Consider the following 27,311-nt stretch of genomic DNA (forward strand, 5'->3'; position numbering starts at 1 on the left):
AAACGCATAGGTCATTCCTCTCAGGTAAAAACATCAGCCTTGGGTGCAGTAATATTCCTCTAGGTCCAGAGAGCCTTCTTGCCCAAAGTGTTAAGGTAGGTTGAGCTCCCTCTCCTGGTTGCAAGGTACCCTAGGAATTGGCTGCTGTAAATCTGGAACCCTCCAACAAGAGGGTCAAAAACAGAGAGGGAATGCCAATAGTGTAGTAGGTTCAAACTTAGTTTATTAGATCAATAGTAACATACTAGCCTGGGTCAGATGCATATACAAACACTGTCAGCAATCAAGCGGACTGGTAAGTAAGATAAAAATGAAATATACATGCACTAACCCGGCAAGTTAAAAAGGGGGGCCACCGAACCTCCTTGTGGTCCCAGTGGTCAGGAAGTCACACTTGCTGGCTCCTCCTGAGGCCTTTCGTGCTACGGCACTTCATCAGAGGGTGGACGCCATTAGCAGTGTGACTGGAAAGACTTCCTATTTAAACGCGGTTCGCGCATGCGCGCGCAAATCCCGCTCTATCGTCAGAAGCGGAAAAAAGGAACTGCGCATGCGCGCACTCTCAATAGCCGCCATTTTGCCGTGGGCTGTAGATGCGCAAAAATGAACTGCACATGCGCCACTCGATAGCCGCCATTTTGCCATGGATCATGGGCAGTAAGCTGTGCAGACTGACAGCCACTGCCAGAAGAATGTAAACAAGGCACGTATGACTAGTGCCGATTACCCGGGGCTAATAGAAGGACCGCAATTGATCCGATCAGAGTGATAATTGATCCGATCCGACCCAAATATAACCTCCCCCCAGGGCAAGTGTCCAGGTATATAAGCCACTGCTTAAAAAAGGAGATATCCAGGTATATAAACCAATGCTTAAAAAGGTATATAAGCCACTGCTCAAAAACAAGGTGCCCCAGGAATTATTCACCCTCTGTTGTCCATAAGGGTAACCTAGTCAACTCCTTGACATATACTATTACATCCATGGCATTGGTGCTAGAGTGGATTAACATTATATGTGCAAACAACCTCTATATTAAAATGTATCTAAAAACGCACACAGACGTTGAAAAATGCGGCATCATCTGCTGACATACATTCTGATCGTGAGTCACCATTTTGCCGTGGATCATAAACTGCAATCTGTGTAAATATAAATCAGTATCATAATCCCAGAAAGGGAGTTTTCTACTAAACGGAAAATATTATACCTATAAGGGGTGAATATCGCTATCCCACTTCTCTAGGGCCTATTAAAGACACAATAAAAACCCATACAGAGTATATACTCCCAAGACATGTCATCCCTTAATTTCGATGTATAAGAATGTCACATATCCTTATTAGGTACATGTAACATCTACTGTATCATCCATGGCCTAAGGTGCTCTACATATAGATGCTACATTTCATTAAAATATAATAATTCATTTCATAAAAATGCACTTCATAAAAAATTATATAATTCACAAAAGATATATACATATATATATATTCTTATATTTCCATAAAACATAAAAAATATAAAAATGGGGGGGGGGCCTAAAAACTCTAGCTATAAACCAGGGCATGTGGTAAACACAATGGGGAGTACATCATTGTCTTAGCTATTGGCAATGAAGCAGTTAATATCCACCTCAACATTGTGTCCATGGGGTAAAGTGTACATAGTTCATAGACCCAGCGAGTCTCTGCCTGGGAGACAGTTCTAGTCCTATGAAGCCCCCTCCAATGCGGGGATATTACCTCTATACCCATAAATTTTAATGAGGTAGGATCCCTATTATGGAAAAGCCTGTAATGGTTGGATAGCGAATGATCTTTATAGCCTTTCTTTATGTTCACCACATGCTCACGTAGGCGATCCCGTAAGCGTTTGGTTGTCCGTCCTACATACTGTTTCTTACAGGGGCAACTGAGAAGGTAGACCACGAACTTACTGTGACATGATATGAATTGCTTGATATCATATGATTTTCCGGTTGATGATGAGGTAAAAGTATCAATCCTCCGCTTACGGGTATTGTCACACCTACATATAATGCACTTATTGCACGGGTGGAATCCCTTCAGTTCATTGAAAAAGGTCAATTTAGCGGGGGGATTCACCACATTCGGTGCAATACGATTTCTGATGGCCGAGGCCCTCCTGAACATAATTTCAGGTTTATTGGGTAGTATTTGTGATAGGACAGGGTCCATCCTTAAAATATCCCAATTTTTCTTAATCAGTCTTCCTACTTGTCTGTATTGCACTGAAAACGTAGTTACAAACGGACAAACTCTCTCATGTGTTCTTTTCGGTTTATATGAGAGCATCTCATTCCTGTCCAAACCTACAACTTTGGTTAAAGAATCATCAAGTTCAGTTTCTCTATACCCTTTTTCAAGGAATCTATTTTTTAAAATATTCGCTTGAGACCAGTATGTCTCCAAATCCGTACAATTACGCCTTATCCGGGTAAATTGGCCTTTTGGTATGTTGTTGAGCCAATTTGGGTGGTGGCAGCTATTCACAGGGATATAGCTGTTACGGTCGGATACCTTAAAAAAGGACTTAGTTACTATCCCCCCCTTGTCATTGGTTAATGTAATGCTCACGTAGGCGATCCCGTAGGCATCTGGTTGTCCGTCCTACATACTGTTTCTTACAGGGGCAACTGAGAAGGTAGACCACGAACTTACTGTGACATGATATGAATTGCTTGATATCATATGATTTTCCGGTTGATGATGAGGTAAAAGTATCAATCCTCCGCTTACGGGTATTGTCACACCTACATATAATGCACTTATTACACGGGTGGAATCCCTTCAGTTCATTGAAAAAGGTCAATTTATTCACCGATCTTCGATAATAACGACCCTATCCCACTAATTATAGGTCGTCCCGGTGGATGCACCGGGTCTTTGTGCACCTTCGGAAGGATATACAATATAGGAAGCTTTGGTGCCACCGGACACAAAAAAGCCTTCTCCTTCTTATTTATAATCCCATTCTCAAAACCTTTTTTAATGATGGTTAGAAGTGATTTCTTGTAACCTGCAAGAGGGTTACCAGGTAATAATCTATAGGTGGATTCATCCTCCAATAGTTTATTCACCTCCCCCATATAGTCAACTTTATTCCAAATAACCACTCCACCCCCTTTATCCGCCGGCCTAATTACAAGGTCTTTCTTTTCCAAGAGTGTTTTAATTGCTAACTTGTCACCAGAATTATCATATACTCGTTTGGTAGGCATTATCTCCAGATCCCTTAGGACTTTCTCTTTAAAGACATTAATATAAGAATGTGATTGAAGGTGGACGCATTCTTTAAATTGGAATAGACCACACTAGAAGGGGATTGGTTCTCTATGATGCATCTATTGAAGAAGTATTTTTTGAGAGACAGTTGTCTAATAAATTTGTGCACATCTATAGATGTGTTGAACTTATTTAATCGTGTGGCAGGGGTATATTTCAACCCTTTATCAAGAAGACCCAACTCTTCATTTGTTAATTTGACACCACTCAGGTTGAAGATGCCCTGACCTTTTAAACTCTCCTCTTTTTTGGGGTATCCCCTCGTTCTCCTTCCTCCTCTCTTTCCCCTTCTGTGTCTCTCCTTTTGCGTGGGTGACCCATCCCTAAAAAAGGCTGCCTAGCTTGATTCTGCTGTTGGGGGTTCTGATGTGCTGGTGGCTTGTTACTGCCCCGATGTGTCAAATTAATGGCAGTCTTATTATACCCCTGATGTTTAGGGTAGTTAGGGTAGTTAGAACGGTTCTGATTATTATTATGACGGTTCTGGTTATTGTTAGATCTATACCCCTGGGGGGGATAATACGGAGGAGCTCCCATATTGACATGGTACTCCCTGGGGCTATACGGTGGGTAGTAATAGGTGTGGTAATACTGAGAGTCCCCCATATTCCTCTGGGGGATTCTTAGTGGAAAAGGATGTTGGTAATTATTCCTGGGAGTGTTGTTGTCCCTATATGTCCTCTCCCTTGTTAAGTGTGGATTGATATTAGGGTAATACTCCCTAGATCCTATATTCTCATCTTGGAGGGGTACAACCCTATTGGTCAGAGGGCCCTGTCTCCCTTGATTGGGACCTTTCCTTTTATTTTTATTTTTATTCGAAACCTGAACCCGAGGTAAAGGATCCTGATCCAGGGAAGGTGTGTCCTTGATTTTTTGCCAATCAAAGACCACTTGGTCAGAGTAGTCGTTAAAATCCCTCATAAATTTCTTCTTTTTCTTAATCTGTTGTTCCTTTTCTACCCCTTCTAGATGTAACTTTAATTTGTCAGATTCCATTTTATATCTGTCATTTTCTTTAAAGGGTACCAATTTGTCCCTAATAAGGTTTATCTCCCTGTCCAGACGGGTTAGTTTCTTCCTTTTCCTAGTTACTAGGAATTTCAGAAGGTCCAATGCTGCATTATTGAAGAATTGGTACCATTCTAATAGATTGGCTTTATCCTCAGTGTCTGGACGTACATCCCACCTCAAAGATCTAGGGACCATTTGTTCCTTCAAATATTTATCCAAGAAAGAGATATCCCATAGGGTTTTGATCTCTGCTGTTGTAAGATTCTTCAATTGAATGAATAACCCTTTTAAATCCTCAGTCTCCTGATTCATAGTATATATATCATCTGAGATACCAATGATACATGATACCGTGTATACAAGCATTGACCATGCGGATGGCATGGAGGCCACAGATTTCTACTTGACTAACCATAGTCACTTACCAGACATACAAAAGCGCTTCATTCTGGATTTACTGCACTTTGCTATGTATCACAACTATTTTTGGTACAATAAGTCTTATTACCTACAGATAAAGGGCGTTGCAATGGGGGCCAAGTTTGCCCCCAGCCTCGCGAACCTCTTCATGTCCAGATGGGAGGAGGATGTCATATACGCCAGAGACTGGCCGGAACTGGTTCTGTACAAACGATATATAGATGACATCCTCCTCCTCTGAAATGGAGAGGAAAATGCACTAAATAATTTTTTCACAACACTGAACAATAATACATTAAACATCCGATTGACCTATACCTATAGTCGACATCAGATCGACTTTTTGGATCTTACATTAACCAATGACAAGGGGGGGATAGTAACTAAGTCCTTTTTTAAGGTATCCGACCGTAACAGCTATATCCCTGTGAATAGCTGCCACCACCCAAATTGGCTCAACAACATACCAAAAGGCCAATTTACCCGGATAAGGCGTAATTGTACGGATTTGGAGACATACTGGTCTCAAGCGAATATTTTAAAAAATAGATTCCTTGAAAAAGGGTATAGAGAAACTGAACTTGATGATTCTTTAACCAAAGTTGTAGGTTTGGACAGGAATGAGATGCTCTCATATAAACCGAAAAGAACACATGAGAGAGTTTGTCCGTTTGTAACTACGTTTTCAGTGCAATACAGACAAGTAGGAAGACTGATTAAGAAAAATTGGGATATTTTAAGGATGGACCCTGTCCTATCACAAATACTACCCAATAAACCTGAAATTATGTTCAGGAGGGCCTCGGCCATCAGAAATCGTATTGCACCGAATGTGGTGAATCCCCCCGCTAAATTGACCTTTTTCAATGAACTGAAGGGATTCCACCCGTGCAATAAGTGCATTATATGTAGGTGTGACAATACCCGTAAGCGGAGGATTGATACTTTTACCTCATCATCAACCGGAAAATCATATGATATCAAGCAATTCATATCATGTCACAGTAAGTTCGTGGTCTACCTTCTCAGTTGCCCCTGTAAGAAACAGTATGTAGGACGGACAACCAGACGCCTACGGGATCACCTACGTGAGCATGTGGTGAACATAAAGAAAGGCTATAAAGATCATTCGCTATCCAACCATTACAGGCTTTTCCATAATAGGGATCCTACCTCATTAAAATTTATGGGTATAGAGGTAATATCCCCGCATTGGAGGGGGCTTCATAAGACTAGAACTGTCTCCCAGGCAGAGACTCGCTGGGTCTATGAACTATGTACACTTTACCCCATGGACACAATGTTGAGGTGGATATTAACTGCTTCATTGCCAATAGCTAAGACAATGATGTACTCCCCATTGTGTTTACCACATGCCCTGGTTTATAGCTAGAGTTTTTAGGCCCCCCCCCCTTTTTATATTTTTTATGTTTTATGGAAATATAGAAATATATATATATATATGTATATATCTTTTGTGAATTATATAATTTTTTATGAAGTGCATTTTTATGAAATGAATTATTATATTTTAATGGTATGTAGCATCTATATGTAGAGCACCTTAGGCCATGGATGATACAGTAGATGTTACATGTACCTAATAAGGATATGTGACATTCTTATACATCGAAATTAAGGGATGACATGCCTTGGGAGTATATACTCTGTATGGGTTTTTATTGTGTCTTTAATAGGCCCTAGAGAAGTGGGATAGCGATATTCACCCCTTATAGGTATAATATTTTCTGTTTAGTAGAAAACTCCCTTTCTGGGATTATGATACTGATTTATATTTACACAGATTGCGGTTTATGATCCACGGCAAAATGGTGACTCGCGATAAGAATGTATGTCAGCAGGAGATGCCGCATTTTTCAACGTCTGTGTGCGTTTTTAGATACATTTTAATATAGAGGTTGTTTGCACATATAATGTTAATCCACTCTAGCACCAATGCCATGGATGTAATAGTATATGTCAAGGAGTTGACTAGGTTACCCTTATGGACAACAGGGGGTGAATAATTCCTGGGGCACCTTGTTTTTGAGCAGTGGCTTATATACCTTTTTAAGCATTGGTTTATATACCTGGATATCTCCTTTTTTAAGCAGTGGCTTATATACCTGGACACTTGCTCTGGGGGGAGGTTATATTCGGGTCGGATCGGATCAATTATCACTCTGATCGGATCAATCGTGGTCCTTCTATTAGCCCCGGGTAATCGGCACTAGTCATACGTGCCTTGTTTACATTCTTCTGGCAGTGGCTGTCAGTCTGCACAGCTTACTGCCCATGATCCATGGCAAAATGGCGGCTATCGAGTGGCGCATGCGCAGTTCATTTTCGCGCATCTACAGCCCACGGCAAAATGGCAGCTATTGAGAGTGCGTGCATGCGCAGTTCCTTTTTTCCGCTTCTGACGATAGAGCGGGATTTGCACGCGCATGCGTGAACCACGTTTAAATAGGAAGTCTTTCCAGTCACACTGCTAATGGCGTCCACCCTCTGATGAAGTGCCGTAGCACGAAAGGCCTCAGGAGGAGCCAGCAGCAAGTGTGACTTCCTGACCACTGGGACCACAAAGAGGTCTGGTGGCCCCCCTTTTTAACTTGCCGGGTTAGTGCATGTATATTTCATTTTTATCTTACTTACCAGTCCGCTTGATTGCTGACAGTGTTTGTATATGCATCTGACCCAGGCTAGTATGTTACTATTGATCTAATAAACTAAGTTTGAACCTACTACACTATTGGCATTCCTCCCTACCTTAACACTTTGGGCAAGAAGGCTCTCTGGACCTAGAGGCATATTACTGCACCCAAGGCTGATGTTTTTACCAGAGAGGGATGACCTATGCGTTTGGCTGATCCGCATGCCTGGCCGATTATCTGGATAAAATTGCATTACACTTTAATGTATATTTATCATCCTAATACAGCATAATGGTTACAGCTTTTATCACTGCCATAATTGTGCCTCTGTGTGTTATGCCATATCAAAACCTAGATATATAAAAACAGACAGACTGAGTTTGGGAACATAATGTTATGCAAAAGTTTATTGAGCAGTAAGCACATGCCATGACAGACACAAAGTGAAATCCAATGTTCTGCACATAAGAAGCAGTTGGAAGGGTATATGTAAGCTAATAATGTGGATCCCATAAGCAAGGGATTATGCTGGAGACTATGATAAAAAAAGTTATTACAAAAAAAAAAACATTGTCAATACTAATATGTGCAATGTTGACAAGTAATATGCTTATGTTTAATATAGTTACATTCAGGTTATAAAAGATTGGCATTGGTGCAAAATTGGCTTCATTCTGTGGCTCTGAAACACTACAAACTGATGGACAGACCATGCATCAAAGTGATGGCATGCTTTATAGATAACATTTCAATGGTAAGAAAGAGAGAAAGTCAATAAAACCATTTTAGATATGGAAGCTAAGATGGACATTTACCACTGCTCCTTTTTATGCGTTTTGATTGAACCTGTTTAAGTCCCCCAAGGCAGGTAATTATCGCCCCTCGGTTCCATTCTTTTTTATTAACAAGGGCTCTGCTGAACATAATATAGGTTTCATTATCGTCAGTCAGTATGGGTTCGGTGTTTATGTACTGATCTTCCCCCATGGTTACATCATTCTTCTTCCATTCAACATATATATCCTTGTGGTCAAAGCCTTTAAGCAGACAAACAACACCCACAATGTCATTATGAACACATTCTTCACGTGCTGGTGGGAACATATAGATTGTTGGTTCTTTTAGATTATCTGTAGGGAAAAAATAATTACATAAATATCATGAATATCTGTATAATAGTATTCAAGACCATCCTTTAAATTTATATAAAGGTTCACTCTACATAAAAGCAGCTGAGATGGTAACAACAAACACAAAGTGTAAAGAAAAAGAACACAGACATCTAAGGCTTGCTTTGAAAATTTGCGGGTACCTAGATTGGACTTTTGTTAAAACATCTACAAGGCTACGCAAAAACACAGATTATCGAACAAAGGGAAGAACAGAACACAAAGTAATATAGTCATCTCATACAGTGCTGTGAAAAAGTACCTGCACCCTTTCTGCTTTTTTGAATTTTTTTTTCATATTTGTCACACTTAACTGATTCAGACCATCAAACACATTTTAATATTACACAAAGATAACACGCATAAATACTAAATGCAGTCTTTAAATGTTGATTTCATTTAGTAAGGGAAAAAAACAATTGCCCCCCCCCCTTGCTAATTCATGAATGAACTGTGATTAACCACATTTTCTAGAATGCTGAGTTAAATTTCACTTGCCACACCCAGGCCTGATTACTACCAGACCTGCTGAATCAAGAAACCACTTAAATATAAATTGTCTGTTAAAGTGAAGCACACTAAAAGATCTCAAAAAACAATACATCATGCCGCTATCTAAAGAAATTGAAGAACAGATGAGAAACAAAGTCATTGATATGTCTCAGTCTGGAGAGGGTTACAAAGCTATTTTAAGGCTTTGGGACTCCAACAAACCACAGTGAGAGCCATTATCCACAAATGGAGAAAACTTGGAACAGTGGTTAACCTTCAGAGTAGTGGTAAGCCTACTGAAATTGCTCCAAGAGCAAAATGAACCCAGAACAATGTCTAAAGAACTACAGACCTCAATTGCCTCAGTTAAGCTCAGTATTCATGATTCAACAAGAAAGAGACTGGGCAAAAATGACATTTATGGCAGAGTTGAAAGGCGAAAGCCACTGCTGACCAAAAAGAACACAAAGGCTCATCTCACATTTGCCAAAAAACATCTTGATCTTATCGCCAAGACTTTTGGGCAAATATTCTATGGACTGATGAGACAGAAGTTGACCTTTTTGGAAGGTGTGCGTCCCATTACATTTGTCGTAAAACTAACACAGCATTTCATAAAAAGAATATCATACCAACAGTCAAACATGGTGGTGGTAGTGTGATGGTCTGGGGCTGCTTTGCAGCTTCAGGACCTGGACGACTTGCCATAACTGATGGAACCATGAATTCTGCACTCTACCAGAAAATCCTGAAGTCCGGCCATCAATTTTTTACCTCAAACACAAACAAAATGGTTTTGGAGTGACCTAGTCAAAGTCTGGACTTAAATCCAATTGAGATGCTGTGGTATGACTTTAAACAGGCCGTTCATACTCAAAGACCCTCCAATGTGGCTGAACTAAAATAATTCTGCAAAGAAGAGTGGGCTACAATTCCTCCACAGCAATGCAAAAGACTCATTGTCAGTTATCACAAACGCTTTTTTGCAGTTGTTGCCACCAAGGATGGCACAACCAGTCATTAGGTGTAAAGGACAATTACTTTTTCACACAGGGTCAGGCAGGTTTGGAAAGCTTTTTTCCCTTAATAAATAAAATCATCATTTAAAAACTACCCTTTTATTTACTCAGGTTATCTTTGTGTAATATTAAAATTTGTTTGATGATCTGGATCATTTAAGTGTGACAAATATGCAAACAAAATATCAGGGAGGGTGCACATACTTTTTCAGTAGCACTGTATGTAGTTGTAGTGTCTGAAAAACTCAGAAGGATCTTTAAACACATTGGGGAATATTTAATAAAACTGAAGATTGCAACAGCTGGTGCAGCTCTGCATAGAAACTAAACAGTTTCCAGTTTTTTTTTGTCAAAGCTTAATTAAACAAGCTGAAGTTAGAAGCTGATTGGCTACCATGCATAGCTGCACCAGATTCTGAGTGCTCTGGTTTTGGTATATCTCCCCTTTTATATCTGTATGTCCTTCAAACCCAGCAATACACTAAGACCGAGTCTTGTATATCCAAAAGACCCAATGCCCAAACAAAAGTATGGTATATGGTAGTATTTGCTTTAAAGTGTAATGAGGAATGTTAAGTCCAAAAACAAATGGCCTAACATAGGATATTCTTTTGAGGAGTAAGGTGCAGATTTTGGACAGAGAGGACCATTGGATTGGGAAAAGAGACCAACTACTTCAAACTGGAGTAACCATTGTTTAACCACTTGCCGGCCGCCCCATAGCAGATGTACTGCTACAGGGTGGCTGTGATATGCAAAATCATGTAAATTTATGTGATTTTGCATAACCGGGTAGGGAAGCATTTTTCTTGAGCTTTTCAGGAGCTTTTTTTTTTTAACCAAATGCGCTTCAAAAACTCTTTAGTGTAAATGCAGCCTTAATGTCACCTTGACCTACTCATTATTGTTAACTAGTCTTGTTTACGAAGGAGAAAATAAAAAGCAATAAAATGTCAAACAGAGCCTAAAATGCCGTCTACAATCTACAATATGGCATAACAGAATGCAATATTTCAAAAGGAAAATAAAACAACTATGCAAAATGTATACATAAAGAAAATGGAAAACAAAAATCAATATATATTTCCTTTAAAATGACCCTGTGTAAAATGACCTTCTGAAGTTGCCCAAGGTACACTGTGTAGGCATCCTTCAATTACTTGCCCCATACTATCTAGAGAGCCTGACTAGCCCTAAAACTTAGGCTCTCAATTATGTAAACTTTGGTAACAACGTTCAGTAGCTGAACCATGTTTTGACTCCTTCCAACCCTCAAGTCTTCATATGGATTAGTGAGGCACTTGGCATTTGGTGGCCAGGATGAATGTTCAGAGCCAAGAATCAATCATGAAAGCAGTGGTCAATGAGTGCATAAAATACATCTGGATTAGCAATGCTCAGGTGGTCAACAAATAAACCCATTCACCTGGATATGCTTGCTTTAAGGTAGAGTAGGGTAAACCCAGTGCGGTATTACCAGGACAGGACATGAAGGTAAATCTCTCCAACAGGGACACAGACAACCTAAGTTTCTTATCTCACTCTATCCAAAACTTAAAAAACATGTTTTGGTTAGGGTATGGTGCTCAAAACTGAAGTGCAGCCAAGGAACTCTTTCTTCCACTAAACAGTTACCCTACCCCCCTAGCTTGTCCAGCAATTAAAAAAAACCTAAAAGTTAGTTTAGAGGGCCTAAAATTTTCACCTAAAACTATGGTCACGTGATGTACTAGGTTCTGGATCTTTCTCTACTGGACTTCAGTATGTTAAGGTCCTTCTTCAGGTACCCACATCCCTGCTTGGTGATGTGTACATTTCCCATTGGTTATAGCTGCACAATCTCTGATGTGTCCTGAAGACTCCAGTAGCAATGTGGTAATATGTCCCTGAGAGGCAGTGATTGACAAAACTAGTTGACAGCAGGTCTGAACTGCTGTGGTGATTGGTCTTTTCTCCCAGAAGAGGAGCTATTGAGTACAACAGAGTGATGTATTTGTAAAAGGTCTTAAGAAGGTTTAATTTGTGGGTGGGTGGGAGGGTTTGAGGGGATGGAATATTTGCCTGGAGATGAGCTTTAAAAGCTAACAGCAACAAAATTTTGCATTCAATTAAATTTTCACTCAACTCTACTGCTACATTTTGTAAATAACTTACAGCGGAAAACTAACTAGAGATAACATTAAAGCAGTATTAAACCCAAAAGCAAACACTTATCGCATTGCAGCCTATGGTTTCATAGCTGTGATGGTTGCATTCATTTTCTTTTTTAGGCTTTCCTTCTTCTATTTTTATCTGGTGATCTTGCCAGTAAGTATGTTGTTTTTCAAAAGAACAAGGTCTCTTGCAAGATGTATCAGTTTACAGGGATGAGACAAAACATATTACACTGACAGTGGTGTTCACAATGATCGGGTATTAATTAAATTAGGTATAACCTTAATTTCAAAATAATTTTTTTTGTCTGTTGTAACTGATTGTAAGATTTAGCTGAAGTTTGGCTTCAATTTGTTGCTGTATTTAAATCTGCTAGTACATCTAACATTTCCCTCCCCTCAGATTAACAATGCTCTTGTCTGTTCTGCCCTCTGTTTCCCCCTGTGAAAACAGAGGGGAAAAAAGTCTAAAAAAAGAAAACTAAGTGCAATATAATACATTTTTGGATTTGGGTTTAATACTGCTTTAATTTAGCAGATGCCAGACTTTAATATTTAATTCTAAACAGGATTAAAAAGACATAAATGTGACAGAAAATATTTGTACCTTCTCTTTCATTTGTAATCATTTTTTCTATTGGGGATGGAAGGTCACTGTGTTCAATGGTGCAGGTAAAGGATACTTTAGCTTCCCAGTCACTCTTACTAATATGCAGGGCACTTTTAACAGTATATGTTCCATCAAACGTCTGATCAGGTTTCGATGTCACTCCCTGAGCATTTTTGCTATCACTGCGCCTCCACTTGATGTTTAAAGATTCTGTAGAGGTTAATCTTGACACCACACAGGAAAGATTTGGGTCTCCGGTGATCCGCAAGTCTTTGGGGGAAGGAGGGAGAAGGACAATCTTTGGATAGAAAAGGGATGACTCTAAAGAAGAAAGCCATAGTTTAACATATTAATAACCATTCATAACTCACAGTCAGCAAATGCAGTGAACTCCAGCATAAAAGTTTTCCATGCCTTCATTGTGCATTAATATATCTCATATTACTTTTGTAAACATTATATAACAAAGTTTTGTTTTGGAAATTAGTATTGCGTGTTTGGGGAAGACTGGAAAAAAAAGAGAGAGCTTTGCCCATTGCAATCAACCAATTAGATCTCCTACCATATTTTAAATTTCATCTTTATAAATTCCATTTAGACTTTTAAATTGTGATTACTTTAAACAAACTTAATTTTATTTTCCTCTAGTTTTGATACGTTAGCTTCTGAACTGTTGTGTTCACAGCACAAATTAGCACTAGTATACACTATATAGCAACAGTACCAGAGATGGAACTTGTTGCCTCAAGCACTTTTATTAATCCTCCCTAGGGAGTTCCTATATGAATGTTGATAGTGGGGGAAGTTAAATTTTAATGCAGAATACTTGGTACTATATACACTATATTGCCAAAAGTTATGGGACATCCCTCCAAATCATTGGATTAAGGTGTTCCAATCACCTCCATGGCCACGGGTGTAAAAAAATCAAGTACCTAGGCATGCAGACTGCTTCTACAAACATTTGTGAAAGAATGGGTCGCTCTCAGGAGCTCAGTGAATTCAAGCATGGTACCATGATAGGTTGCCACCTGTGCAGTAAGTCCATCCATGAAATTTCCTTGCTACTAAATATTCCACGGTCAACTATTAGTGGTATTGTACCAAAGCAGAAGCAAATAGGAACAACAGAAACTCAGTCACAAAGTGGTAGGCCACGTAAAATGACAGAGTAGGGTCAGTCATGCTGAAGCACATAGTGCGCAGAAGTCGCCAACTGTCTGCAGAGTCAATAGCTAAAGACCTCCAAACTTCATGTGGTCTTCAGTTTACCACAACAACAGTACATAGAGAGCTTCATGGAATGGGATTCCATGGTCAAGCAGCTGCATCCAAGCCTTACATCAGCAAGTGTAATGCAAAGCGTCGGATGCAGTGGTGTAAAGCATGTCACCACTGGACTCTAGAACATTGGAGACATGTTCTCTGGAGTGACGGATCATGCTTCTCTGATCTCTTACCTGAGAATGGGGGCAGATTATGAGCAGGGTGGGGGTGGAGTTAATCATGGAGTAAAAACAATAACATTCTGATGAAAGAACTGGTGAAAACAATAATCTGGCAAAGATTTTTAACCTTATTACCCCAAATGAAACTGGGTCAGTGGAGTTTGCAGGAGTCCCATTAGACATTAGACCATAATCTGTACAGGGCAAAAAAAAAAAAAGCCAGATCGGAAAACTGTCAGTGGTCAAACCCCTGCTTTGGTGTTGCAACTGATTTTATCTCCTTCCATAAAGGAAGGCTTGTGACATAACAAGAATAACCAGAGAAGAGCCACTCACATATCAAGTATATCAGTTTATATACACAACAACTTTCTACATTAACCACTTGCATAAGGTTTTACCACCTTTATGAGCATTTTTGCTATTCAGCACTGGGCCACTTTAACTGGCAATTGCATGGTAATGCAACACTGTACGCAAATGAAATTTATATAATTTTTTTCACACAATAGAGCTTTCTTTTGGTGGTATTTGATCACCACTGGGTTTTTTTATTTAAAACTTATCCAATAGAAAATCTAAAAAAAATCTAAATTCTTCATAAATTTAGGCCAAAATGTATTCTGCTACATTTATTTGGTAAAAAAAAAGCTACATAAGTGTAAATAATTGGTTTGTGCGAAATTTATAGCGTTTACAAACGATGGTATATATACTGGAATATACGCAGCTATGATGCTATACTGGTAATGGTGGTGATCAGCAACTTATATTGGAGCTGTAAAAGTGTGGCGGGCGATCTGCTGCTAGCTGATGTTGGCTGGAAGGTACAATAACAGACACTGACATCAATAGTGATGCTAATACAGTGATTTGTGCTAATACTATACACTTTCACTGTACTAATGGCACTGGCTGGGAAGGGGTTAACATCTAGGGGCAATCAAAGGGTTAACTGTGTGCCTAACAATGTGTAATGTGTGTGACACATGCTGCTTTTACTAATAGGTGTGGCTGTGCACAGAGCCCTGTGTTGTTTGTAAACACAGGGCTGTGTGCTGTGATTGGACACATCTGCCGATCAGCAGGTCCTGGCCATAAATGATTGGCTGGGACCTGCTGCCAAATTGTGCTGTAGCAAATTACAGCACAGATGTGGCAAGGGGAACTTGCCTGCATGTCCTATACCTAGAAGAGCTGGATCACGTACATGTAAATGATTCAGACCAAACACGGGCCGCAAGCGGTTAATATCTTTATGCGGTCAAGCCTCTAGAACTGCATTGCATGTTAATACAAAGAGCTAACATTCATCCATGGAAAAAGGATGGTTCCAAGCTGTAACATGTGTTTATAGTGTCCAAGTGAACCTTTAAGTGGTAGTAAACTCTTTTTTGTAACTTTTACCTACAGGTGAGCTTATAATGAAGCTTACCTGCAGGTAAAATGAATATCTCCTAAACATGCACCGTTCAGGAGATATTCCCTCTTCTTCAGAGCCGGCGCATGAGTTCTGAAGGAACGGCATACCCGTGCTGTTCCCTCAGAGTACTGTGCCATATCCAAGGACTCCCACGCGCATGCATGGGAGTGATGTCATCGCGGCCTGGCCTGTCAGATGGCTGGAGCTAGCGAACCTGGAAAGAAGACCAGGGGAAGATGGAAGCTATTGCAGTAGCGACAGCACATTTTAAGGTAAGTCCTACATAATGTGCTAGTAAGCAATGCATACTAGCACATTATGACATTACCTTCCAGAGGACTTTTTTTTTTCCCTGCGGTTTACTACCGCTTTAATAGAGGCACACGGAATGTAAAAAATAAAACAATTTACATGGAAAAGAATAGGAATTGTTGTGCATCTACAGCAGATCATGTTATTCTTACCTGGACATTTGCTTATGCTTTTTTCAATCATGGAAGTACTTGCTGGATGGTTCACCTTACAAGTGTAAATATTTTCAGCATCCCATTCCTCCTTGGGAACACTAAGTTTGCTTGATGTAAATCTCCCTTGGCTATCCATGTATTGACTGCTGTTTGACAGAACACTAGAAACTTCCTTTCCATTCTGAAGCCATTTTATATTAATATCCTTTGGTGAGTATCCACTTATCAGACAAACAAGGTCAACTGAACCATTCAGTCCACAAGATGATTGCATAACTTCCACAGTGGGTAGGCTGGATTTAACTCTGCACTCTAAATGGAAATGTAATAAAATATTGATCAAGTATAACAAGACAATTGTTCCACGTACTCTTGAGGAAATTTTTTTGGGATAAACATTTTATTAGTATGGTAGTCATGAAGTTTGTCAAACACTTGAACTGGATTTTTGAAAAGATCACATAGGTTGAGGCCTAGGGGGGCCATATTCTTGGAAGGAGACTCACATTTTTCCGTTAAGGGAAATATAGAATTTATGTATCGTATACAACATACATTTTGTATGAGGTAAGGGAATTGTGAAGCCAAGAGCAAAATTCACAAGATTTCTACATATTTTAGTAATTTTTAGCCTCCTATCCAGCACTGTGCCCTGCAGAAGTCCTCTCTGACTTGTTGCTGAAGCTGATCTTTCAGATTAAATAATTTCCAAAGTTATTAGTCAACTTTTTTTTAAGCCATCGGTGTCAGATACCCACCCCTATTCAGCATAGTAGCAAAGATTTGCCAGAGGGAAGAAGAGGAGCAAGACGATGCATTCCAAAAAATAAAAAATGTGGGGTAGGGGATAATTGCTTTGTTTGTAATCTGGAGTTTGATTTTAAAGCGGAGCTCCAGGCTCCCCCCAAAAAATTAAAAGCCAGCAGCTACAAATCCTGTAGCTGCTGACGTTTAATATAAGTATACTTACCTGTACAGGGATCCAGCGATGTCCTCACCCAAGCCAATTCTTCAATCTGATTTAGGTGCAGGTGTCAGCATCTTCAGTAAGGGAAACCACAACCAGTTTCCTACTGCGCATGTGCTAAGCGCGCTGTGTTTTGTGGATGGTCTTCTGGAACCTGTGCGGTGTCCCAGAAGGCTGCAGGGGAAGGAGGGGGGCGTACTTCCAGCTCAGATCACCGCAACACATCGGAACAGAAGTGGGAGCAGGTACCTGTCAAAACCAGATACCGTTCCCCTTTTCGCCCAAAAAGTGGCAAATGTGGCAGTGGAGGCAAACAAGAGGTACTTTCCCTTTTGGGTGAAGTTCTGCTTTAAGAGTGCAATCAGCTTTTAATGGCTACTAAGGTTTAAAAAAATCTTCTTTCAACTATCTTGGAACTGGTATTATGCCCAACAATTACTCTTTATTATCCCCATTAATTCAGTTTTATTGCCACAAAAAAAAATACAAAGAGTACTGAATGAACTAAACCAAACTACCTAGAGATGTGCAGGAGATGGAAGAATTTTCTTTGTTTTGGATTAGTTTGTTAATTTAAATGTCAGAAGATGGCTATATTTGTTTTGCTTTATGTTCTATAATATTCCTTTATTTTCTATTCTATTCTTCTCTATTATATTTTATTTTCTATTATATTCTGTTTTATTATATTGTATCATTTTATGTTCTATTTTATTCTGTTCTATTCTATTCAATGAATTCAATTCATTTTCAAATTTGAATTTGGATATTTTGTTTCATTTTAATTTAATTTGAAATTATAGAAATGTATTACTATTGTGATATTGTAACCGAAAAAATTGCACAAGCCTAAAACTGCCTTAAATACTCTCTTCAAATAAAAATTTCTCAGTAAAGTATATGTTCACCTTTAGAACATATTACATGTTACACCTGTATTTAAAGTGTAACATGTAACATGTTTCAGCACCCCCTTTACCCCCTGAGCCCCCCTTCCCTCTGACAGCCGGCTGGGGCAGGGGCGTCCCTAGGGTTGGAGTCACCTGGTGCGATAACACTTGGTGACACCCCCTCCGATGATCCCCGCAGAATGGATCGGATCTGCGGATTGAGCATAATGGATCAAAGTCTGATCCATTATGCTCCCCAATCCGCAGATCTGATCCATCCTGCAGGAATCGTCGGCATGCAACTTATACGGGGTGACATCGGACCCGCTCCACGAAAAGGTAAGTTGTAAAGAAAGCCGACGAACCCTGCAGAATGGATCGGATCTGCGGATTGGGGAGCATAATGGATCGAGCTCCGATCTATTATGCTCAATCCGCAGATCCAATCCATCCTGCGGGGATCGTCAGCTTGCTTTACAACTTACCTTTTCGTGGAGCGGGTCCGGTGTCACCCCGTGCGGTAAGTGTCACCCGGTGCGGAGCGTACCCCACGCACCTGCCTCGGGACGCCACTGGGCTGGGGTCCTCTTCCCTGTAGTCACTATCAAATTTAAAATCAGCAGAGATCTGTGAATGAATAAACTACAAGTCTCATCTGCCACTTTGGCAGATGGCTTGTAGTTTTCAATGGACTATGAGTGTGCTGATCAGCGCACTCATAGTTCATTGACACTTCCTTCAACTTTCTAACTCAAAGCCTATACAGAGGTATAGGCAGGGAGCTAGAGGATGTGTCTGCAGGAAGCTGACATTGCACCCATCATCCACTGATTGTGGGTGCAATACTTTGCTGTCTTCAGTGTAAATAAATAATAAATGTACAGTTTATACCTAAAAAAAACATGGTGAAGTTAGCCTTTAAAAATAAAAAAGAAGTGTTTTTTTTTAAAAGAAACTTTCTCTTAATCAGAGAAATGAACAATGACTTTCCATTTTGGTGAAATTTGGCTCACTTAATTTGGATATATAGTTAATGATATGCAAATTTTGCAAACCTGCCCTACGTTGGAAGACTTTTTCAGAACCTCATTTTGTATGTGCCTGATATCAAATCAGAAGACCTATGAATTTCTATAAGTGCTAGTACACATATATGCGGATTGGATTGTGGTTTGAACCGCATCCAATCCATATGACTTCGGAAATCACATTGTTTCCTACGGTGCCTGTTCACATATGTCCAGTGCATTGGCAGTGCAGGTTTAGAGTGGATTGAAAAAGAGTACTTTCCAATTTCTGAGCAGTGCGGTTCGGTTCAGGTGCAGACTACAGGCTATAGACTTCTATGGGAACTGTTTCTAAACAACACATGTCATCAGTTGTGAATGTGATAAAATTCTGGCCTGAACCTGATCTAAACCTGTCCTGAACCTAATGTAAACCTGACCTGAACCGCTGAACAACTACTGTATCAATTAGCTGTAAAAACCTGAGCTTCAATCTGCGCGGCACATGTGTGAATCAGAACTAAGTGTTATTGGTAGTATGCGTCACCCCTGTTATCATTTTTAATTGTACATTAAGTTTTACTTTGGAATAAATGCATTATCTAACTCATTTGATCTTGGATTTGTATACTGGCAGATTTCTACATTTTTATGTAAGGTCTCATATGCTCACAAGTTACTTACAGAGTGGAAAGAGCAACTTTGTATTTAGATGTTTGTTGTGTGCTACTAGATTTCACTACTGGGAAAAATGCAGAAACCTTTTTTTTTTCCTGAGCTTTTTCAGTTACATAAATATCTATACTCCATATACAGAAACAGATCGACTTCAACCATTTACTGGCTAACTTAAAATACCAATTTCTGCTAGTAATAATGACTAAGGTGTCCGTTTATGGACAGAGAATAGCTGCGATTCAACAGATCTCAGCTATTCTCTGGTCATTCACAGTTTATGACACTCAGGAGATCATGTCAGCCCTTCTCTGGAGATCTGTGTTCTCCCTCCAGATTCTCCAGCCCAGAGCTGGAGAATCAGAGGGACCGAAAACTAAGCAGAGATAATTTACCTCTGCTTAGTAAACTGATCTTTTACTGTAATCTCTCGAGATTATAGTAAAATGAGCCGTTTTCCAGAGTTTGTAGACCATTCTCCAGCGTTTGGAGACCGTTCTCCCTTCGTTCGGAGAACTGCTTCATAAACTGCATTCACAGGAGAACTGTGTTGTCCGAGAATGCTGGAGAACTGAGCAGCGATCTATTACCGCTGGTCCATAAACGGACACCTATAGTAGTACAACAGTGTAATAATCTGCTGCTGAACTTAGACATCTAATTTTTTATATTCCTCAACAACTTCTTTGTTGTTTTTTCAAGGCAAGTACTCCAATATTGGTGAAATTGCCAGTAGAAGAAATTGTTTTGTTCTTACCTGGTATAGCCTTGTTCACTTTATTACTTGTGCCCTTGTGATCCACGTTACATGTATATTTCTTACTTTTCCAGTCAGATGTAGAAATAGTCAGAAGGCTGGTTGACATATACTTTCCATCCTTACTAAGTATACCAGGGAGGTTTTTAATTCCAGTAGTTGTGGTACCTGAATTCCAAGTAACATCTACAGGAGCAGGAAGGTAGCCAGTAGACAAGCACCCAATGGTGACTTCCGTTAATGAGAATAAGGTATCACAGCAGGGTAACATGGGGAAAACTGATGGAGCACTTGGCACAGCTGTGGATTAAACAATAATGTATGCGTTATTAGATCACATATAGCAAAGAATATTAATTCATGAAAACTATGAATAGAAAAAAGATGATGTTGCTGTTAAGTAATAATTCCCTCTGAAGTATATCATACATATTGCAAAGAATAAAGCTAATTTTTCCAATACCAGCTACAAAGACACAATAAAGCATTTCAAACAACATATTTTGCAGTTAATATACTGGATATTTTTGGAAGATAAGTTTTCTTATCATTGGTATGTACTCATTAAAGCTAATGTTTGTAGGTTAAAAAAGAATAAAAATAAGCAGCACATTTTAAATTACATGGTGTATATCACATACCCTAGACTAGATGCTCTGGATATAGCAGTAATACCTTTCAGATCTATGATATGGGTTTCTTCTAAATCCTCCCACATTCAACAACATTTATGAGGCTTCCAATTATAAAGACTAGCAAATGTCACACAAATTAGTTTTCAGTTCTCTTAAAGTATTTTTTAAAGTCAATGTTAGTTGAATTACAAGGCTAAGGCCCATTCATGCCTATGTGTGTACATTGTGATGAAACTTTACAGCTTGTTAGGCAGGTGCATTTTCATGCTTTACCATTGATTGACCATAGAACTTTTAACAGACAACCACACACACAAAAAGACATAAATTAGACTTTTTAAAAAATGTGCTTTAACACAGACAAATGATATGAGAAGGCACCCTTTTACAGTATTGGGAACATAAACACGTGTTTTGTTGCATATTACAATGCATGTGTTAATTAAAATTAAGCCTTGGTGAATGATCCTTGATATTATTGTCTCTCTGTTGGCTGTTATAAGTTGAATTACATACATTTGTAATGTAATTTCACTACAGACTGCTCTCTACTTTGGTATTTTTATCTGAGTCTTTTAGTTTTGCCTTTGCATTGCCGTTGTAATTCAACCAATGTTTCTACAACATCATTGCCCTTACAATGCAAGAGATTAAACTGGATACATTTAATACACTATTTGAGTAGTCATTTTTTCTTCATTGGCTCCACGTTCGAACAAACCTGTCTAGAGAGAAATATGAGGACTGCTATTCTTTACATCCTTTTAATTACTCTTGTTACCTTACATTTAGGTCAACACACTGGTCTCAGTGATTTCAGTATGCATGTGAGAATGTAGAACAAACACATTGTAATGAAAACACAAGTCCATATCTGCATACATGCTACAGACACATTGTATTTCAGGCTGAAGAACTAGTATGCCAGCCAGGCAAGTAGCATTTTTAAAAGATGAGATTTTTTTTCTGCCAAATGGTTGCCTGTATAGTATTAAATGATATAAACCATAGCAAATGCTTAATCTATGTGTATTCAAACACACACACACACTGTGTACTACAGCACCATATTAATAATAATATTTTTTTGAATTGGGACCCAGAGATACATCATAGTTCCATCACAGTTCTAACAAACCCTGTAGGAGAAAAGTGTGGCCTATAATGAAAGAAGATGACCTTGAGATGCAATCTTGAATACTTTTGAAGCATATGGATTAGTAAATGGACATGAAGTAAATAATTTGAATTAAATGTACATTGTATGTTTCATACAAATTAAATTATTACTGCAAGTTTATTACTAAGTTCTGAACATTATTGCTTTCTCTCATTTGAAACTAAATTGATATAGAATTTTCTTCTGATTTCTGAGAATAAAGGACAACTTTTAGCAAAAACTTTTTAGCCATATACTCTCACTTGGTCCTATGAGGGTATATTTGCTTTATAAATAAAAAACAGGCAAACATTTAGTACTAAATGAAATAACCATATATTCATGCATTTACAGGATACCATAAATTGTCACCTTAAGCCAAGCACAGATACCATAAAAACACAATTATTTGTTTTCTATGCTTCAGTTTATGAAAGAACATGGAGCTCTGTACAGAACTATTCCCATCTATTCAATCTACACAGCTGAGGGTGCAGAGATGGAGATTGAGAGTTGTGTCCTCAATCTCCTTTCTCTGTTCCAAAGACCCCTGATATCTCTCCAAAGCCCTCAAAGGGGCTTCTAAAAAATAATAAAAAATCCAATTGGAAAAAGAAAACAAATGGTGAAAAATATAGAAATAAAAACAAAAAGAAAAAAAACTACTGACAACCAGTGACAGAACTAACAGGGTCACATAGATCACACTTTCGAGCAGGCTGTAGCATTCTGCCACCACTGGGGGGAGGGCGGGGGGGTTGGTTTCAAGACATCAGGAAGGGTGTCTGCTGCAGAACATGTGAAAGGGTTCTGCTGCAGGACCGTAATAAAGGGCCCTGGGATCAGTGGGAAGGGCTCAAAGGCCTGGAGTGAAGGGCCCCAGCCAGGGGGCCTTCATGCTGTCTTGCACAGGGGTCCTGAAGGTTTTAGTCATGCTTCTGTAACCAAGCATGTCTTTGGAGTGTGGGAGGAAAGCCATGCAAGCAGAGGGAGAGTATGCAAACTCCATGCATATAGTGCTAACCACTAAGCCACTGAGCTGCCATATACTGTACGTACCATTGCCACTTCCATTACAATAGTGCTAAGCTAAGTATACATATACCGAAAGTCAGCCAGTATGTGTGTACTGCTGTCTGTTCAACAGAAGCTGGTCAAACCACCGGCTTTTGTTAAAGGTACATGCAGAAAAACCAGCATCCGATCAATGCTTTCAGCCAAGGCCTGTGAGCACTGATGAATGGACAATTGGACAGTGGGGGAGATCACTGCACCAACATTGTGTTGGTATGGTGATCTGCCAGTGTGCAGTATGTACTAGGCTTTAAAGCTACATGTGATTTGCAAATTATGACGTATCTCTTAGTTTCATAGGCAAAATAAAGCACTTTTCTCACATGCAGATTTTTTGTCTATTCTTGCTATTACTACATGCATTTTGAAAAACAGTATTATACAGTGCTAGAAAGAAAACTTGTTTTTTCATGGACCTATAGTAACTTCTTAAGTTGTTTTACAGCAGTGTAATAAAAAAACTATACTATTTCTATATTTCATCTCTAAAAACTCAATTTTATTGTAGAATAAAGAAATCTCTGTCTTCGTACATCCATTCTAACATAAGTCCAGTCTGTTATTCCTGAATTAATAAACATCATATGCCCAATTTGCTTGTCAGTAAAACATTAAAGCTATATATAATTCATTGTTCCACTATGATATACAGTACGGTAATGGATTCACCGGGATAATTATGTATTGAACCTGCATCTAGATTAGCTGACCCTCCCTGATATTTCTGTACCCAATTGAGAAAGCTTTAGAAAGCAAACTTGTTTTTCAAAAAGCCTCCAAGCAGCTCTACACCACTATTAGACAATTTTGCACTATCCCATTTTACTAAACACTTAATGCTACTCAAATGAAGTGCAATACACACTCACCAAATGCTATATTCTAATATTAGCACAATTAGTGCCAAACCCTAAGGTTTCAGAATTCCTTGTATTAAATATACATTATACTAAAAACAACTTATATATTACATTACATGTCCTACCACCATACAAAATGTGCTAGCATCTCATTCTGTACATATACCTGTGTTTGTAAACCACCTCAATTGTAAATTTCAATAACATATGCAATGTATATAAATATCAATTGTCAAAGTCTTTCAATAACAGTCTCTAAAATCATTATTTCAGTGTCTCCTTTACTACCCAAGGTTATCATCACCAATGTGAATCCACCCCAAATCACCCCTATTCTATGTTTTTCTAGATCACTCACCAGAGTTTTTGACTTTCAGCTTAATAAGGACTGGACATGCTTGCTATTATATATAAAAAACACTCCCCGGGATCTTCACAGATTTTTCTAAATCCCTGAGAAATGCTGCTTTGTTACAGTTTTGGGGTGGTAGTCAATATGTAATATGCAATTTTCCCATCAATTGCCAAAAAGATCTGAACTACAATGAACTGCAACTATCATCAGCCATTGCAGCTGACAGCTTGTAGTTCTCAATGAACTACGAGGGCGCTCTTATAGTTCATTGATCTTCATGCTCTCAGGTACTGGAGGTATGGGAAGACAGCTATCCTGAGAGTCTGCAGGATCCTGGCATTGCACCTATGATCAGCTGATCACTGGTGCAATGCTTTACAGACTCCTTTGAAAAAAATAAATGCACATTTTTTTTTACCTGCATCTTACCCTTTAATATAGAGGCTGGATAAAAAATTTAGTGCATTATAACACTTCTGGTAGTAAAATGAAGTGAATTTTGTTTAGAGATGTACACACCAGACCAAAACAGGGACAACTAAATCTTCATGAGAGTCAGAGAGATTTGGTCTCAACTTAGGGACAGTCCCTCCAAATGAGGGACAATTGGGAGCTATGTAGTAGGCTATACATACAGTAATCACTGTTAGCATGATTTTGTCCCAGACTTTTTTTTTTTACCAATGTGCTGATCTGTTTGTTTTAATAACACATAGCTTGTTTTTGTACCTTTTTGACCACATTTCTGACCTTATGCTAGCTTACAGTGCATTATTTTATTGTTATTCTTGTCAATATAAGCTATAGCCTACCTTTATATGTATACTGTTATCTAGTTTCTGATCTCCATCTTGACTAACAATGCACTATTCAATTGCTGTGCTGATTTCTCCAGCTACATATTTATTAAGGTATAATTTGCAGTTGTGTGCCATTTCTTCTGGCCACAAGATAGCTGCATCTCTGTACTGTGCCCTCCTGACCCCCTGTACTGTGTCCTCCTGACCTCCTGTGATGTGCCCTCCTGACCCCCTGTACTCTACCCTCTTGACCTCCTTTACTGTGCCCTCCTGACCCCTGCACTATGTTCTCATGACTCCTTGAACTGTGCTCTGCTGACTTCTGTACTGTGTCCTGTTGATCCCCTGTACTGTGCCCTTCTGACCCATGATCCTGTACCTTGCTGATGCCTGTGATCTGCCTTGCTGAACCACTGTACCTCTTTACACTGCCTTGCCGTGCCTTATCTTCTTCCCTGCTTAGCCCTGTACTATGCTCTGCTGAGCCCTGTACTGTGCCCCCCTGTAATATACCCTCCTGACCCCCTGTATTGATCTCTGCTGACCTCCTGTACTGTGTCATACTGACCCCCCGTGCTGTGTCCTCCTGACCCCTTGTACTTTGCCCTCCTGACCCTTGGCACTGTGCCCTGCTGACCCTCCTGTACTGTGCCCTTTTGACTGCCTGTGCTGTGTCATCCTGACCCCCTCTAATGTGCCCTGCTGCCCCCCAGTACACTGTCCTGATGACCTCTGTGCTCTGCCCTGATGACCACTGTACATCTGTGCCTGTGCATGTCCAGGTCAGCTATTTCCTGCCATGGTTTAGAAACACTTAAGGTTTTATCTGACCCTGGACTTCAATATGCTTTTCAGCTGTGCTTCCAATAAGCCATACTCTTGATTATCTATAAAAGTCCCTGGAGGTAGGGTTTAATTATCCACCTTGGCTTACAATACATATATTTTAGCCATGCACTTATTCTAATAGTCTTTAGCATGCCATGGTATACCTACATTTGTGACCACCAACATAGCTTTCAGTGGTCCACAATGTTGATGCATGTTTCATTGAGCTATAGCCTGCTATAGTGTTTTTTGTATAAGGAAATTATAGCTTGTCATGGTACCAGTTGTTCCAGTAAATCATAGCATATCACTGTATACCCACAACAAGCCCTCTACCTGTGCTATTGACCTCTGTTTTGGCTAAAAGTGTATTCTACTGTTCCTCTGCTTTTCCCCTTTCTTTTGTGCTGCAGTGCCCAACATGGAATGGTCATTATATGACTACAATAATCCCCATCACAGTTAATTCTATGTCTGGATTTCACTTCATTCTGCGATGCATGTACTGAGCTTCCATGTCCTAGATCAGTACACTTTTGTCATGGTTTACATTAGCCCCAATTATACAATTGGCATTTACCCTGGCAGTCTACAATGGTGTCCACAATTTCACTTCATTCTTTGAAAAGATTCTTCTATTTTAAACAGTAGCTTGCGTATTGGAAACCCGATGGGATTCCAAATGTGGTGAAAATAAAACATGTCCTTTAAGGGCCTGAAACATTTACACTCCACAAATTAAGATCTCAATTAGCAAAGGATTAAGCACCATTCCTCTAGATATCATCTCTAGCTCCTCACAAGCCATTCCATAACTATGCCTGTAGTCCTGTTAACCAATTTTTTGCGGTCCTTATCATTCCTTGCAGGTAGGTCAGTTGATATTTTGGTTGCTGTACCCTTTGCTATGCATATTACACAGTGCGAAAGAGAAAAAAGCAAGAAATTGCCAATTTGCAGAATGTAAGCTTGTAACCACCAAAAACCATTCATGCAGGGTTTGTGAGCAATCATCCTTCCTAGAATCATCTTGAAATGTGTATGGAGGGAAGATGTAATCTAGGTGTACTGAGATGTACTCTAGGAATTTTCTAGACCTAATGTAAATCCTAGCTGCATAATAAAC

General features: G+C 39.3%; 2 gene segments (V, D, J or C); both read right to left on the bottom strand.

The window, feature by feature from the left end:
* The window catches only part of LOC149461522 (Ig mu chain C region membrane-bound form-like), a 385,848-nt gene that overhangs the window by 98,251 nt on the left and 260,286 nt on the right, over window positions 1-27,311 (bottom strand).
* The window catches only part of LOC149461524 (Ig gamma chain C region-like), a 36,330-nt gene continuing 17,214 nt past the window's right edge, over window positions 8,196-27,311 (bottom strand). Inside the window, 6 exon segments of the C gene segment in view lie at window positions 8,196-8,527; window positions 12,838-13,161; window positions 16,176-16,471; window positions 16,640-16,651; window positions 20,128-20,137; window positions 20,475-20,774. Of these exon segments, the coding sequence occupies window positions 8,196-8,527; window positions 12,838-13,161; window positions 16,176-16,471; window positions 16,640-16,651; window positions 20,128-20,137; window positions 20,475-20,774 (1,274 nt within the window).

This window comes from Staurois parvus, unplaced genomic scaffold (assembly GCF_062004578.1).
Source record: "Staurois parvus isolate SC_StPar_1 unplaced genomic scaffold, SC_StPar_1.0 ptg000199l, whole genome shotgun sequence".
Classification (NCBI taxonomy): domain Eukaryota; kingdom Metazoa; phylum Chordata; class Amphibia; order Anura; family Ranidae; genus Staurois; species Staurois parvus.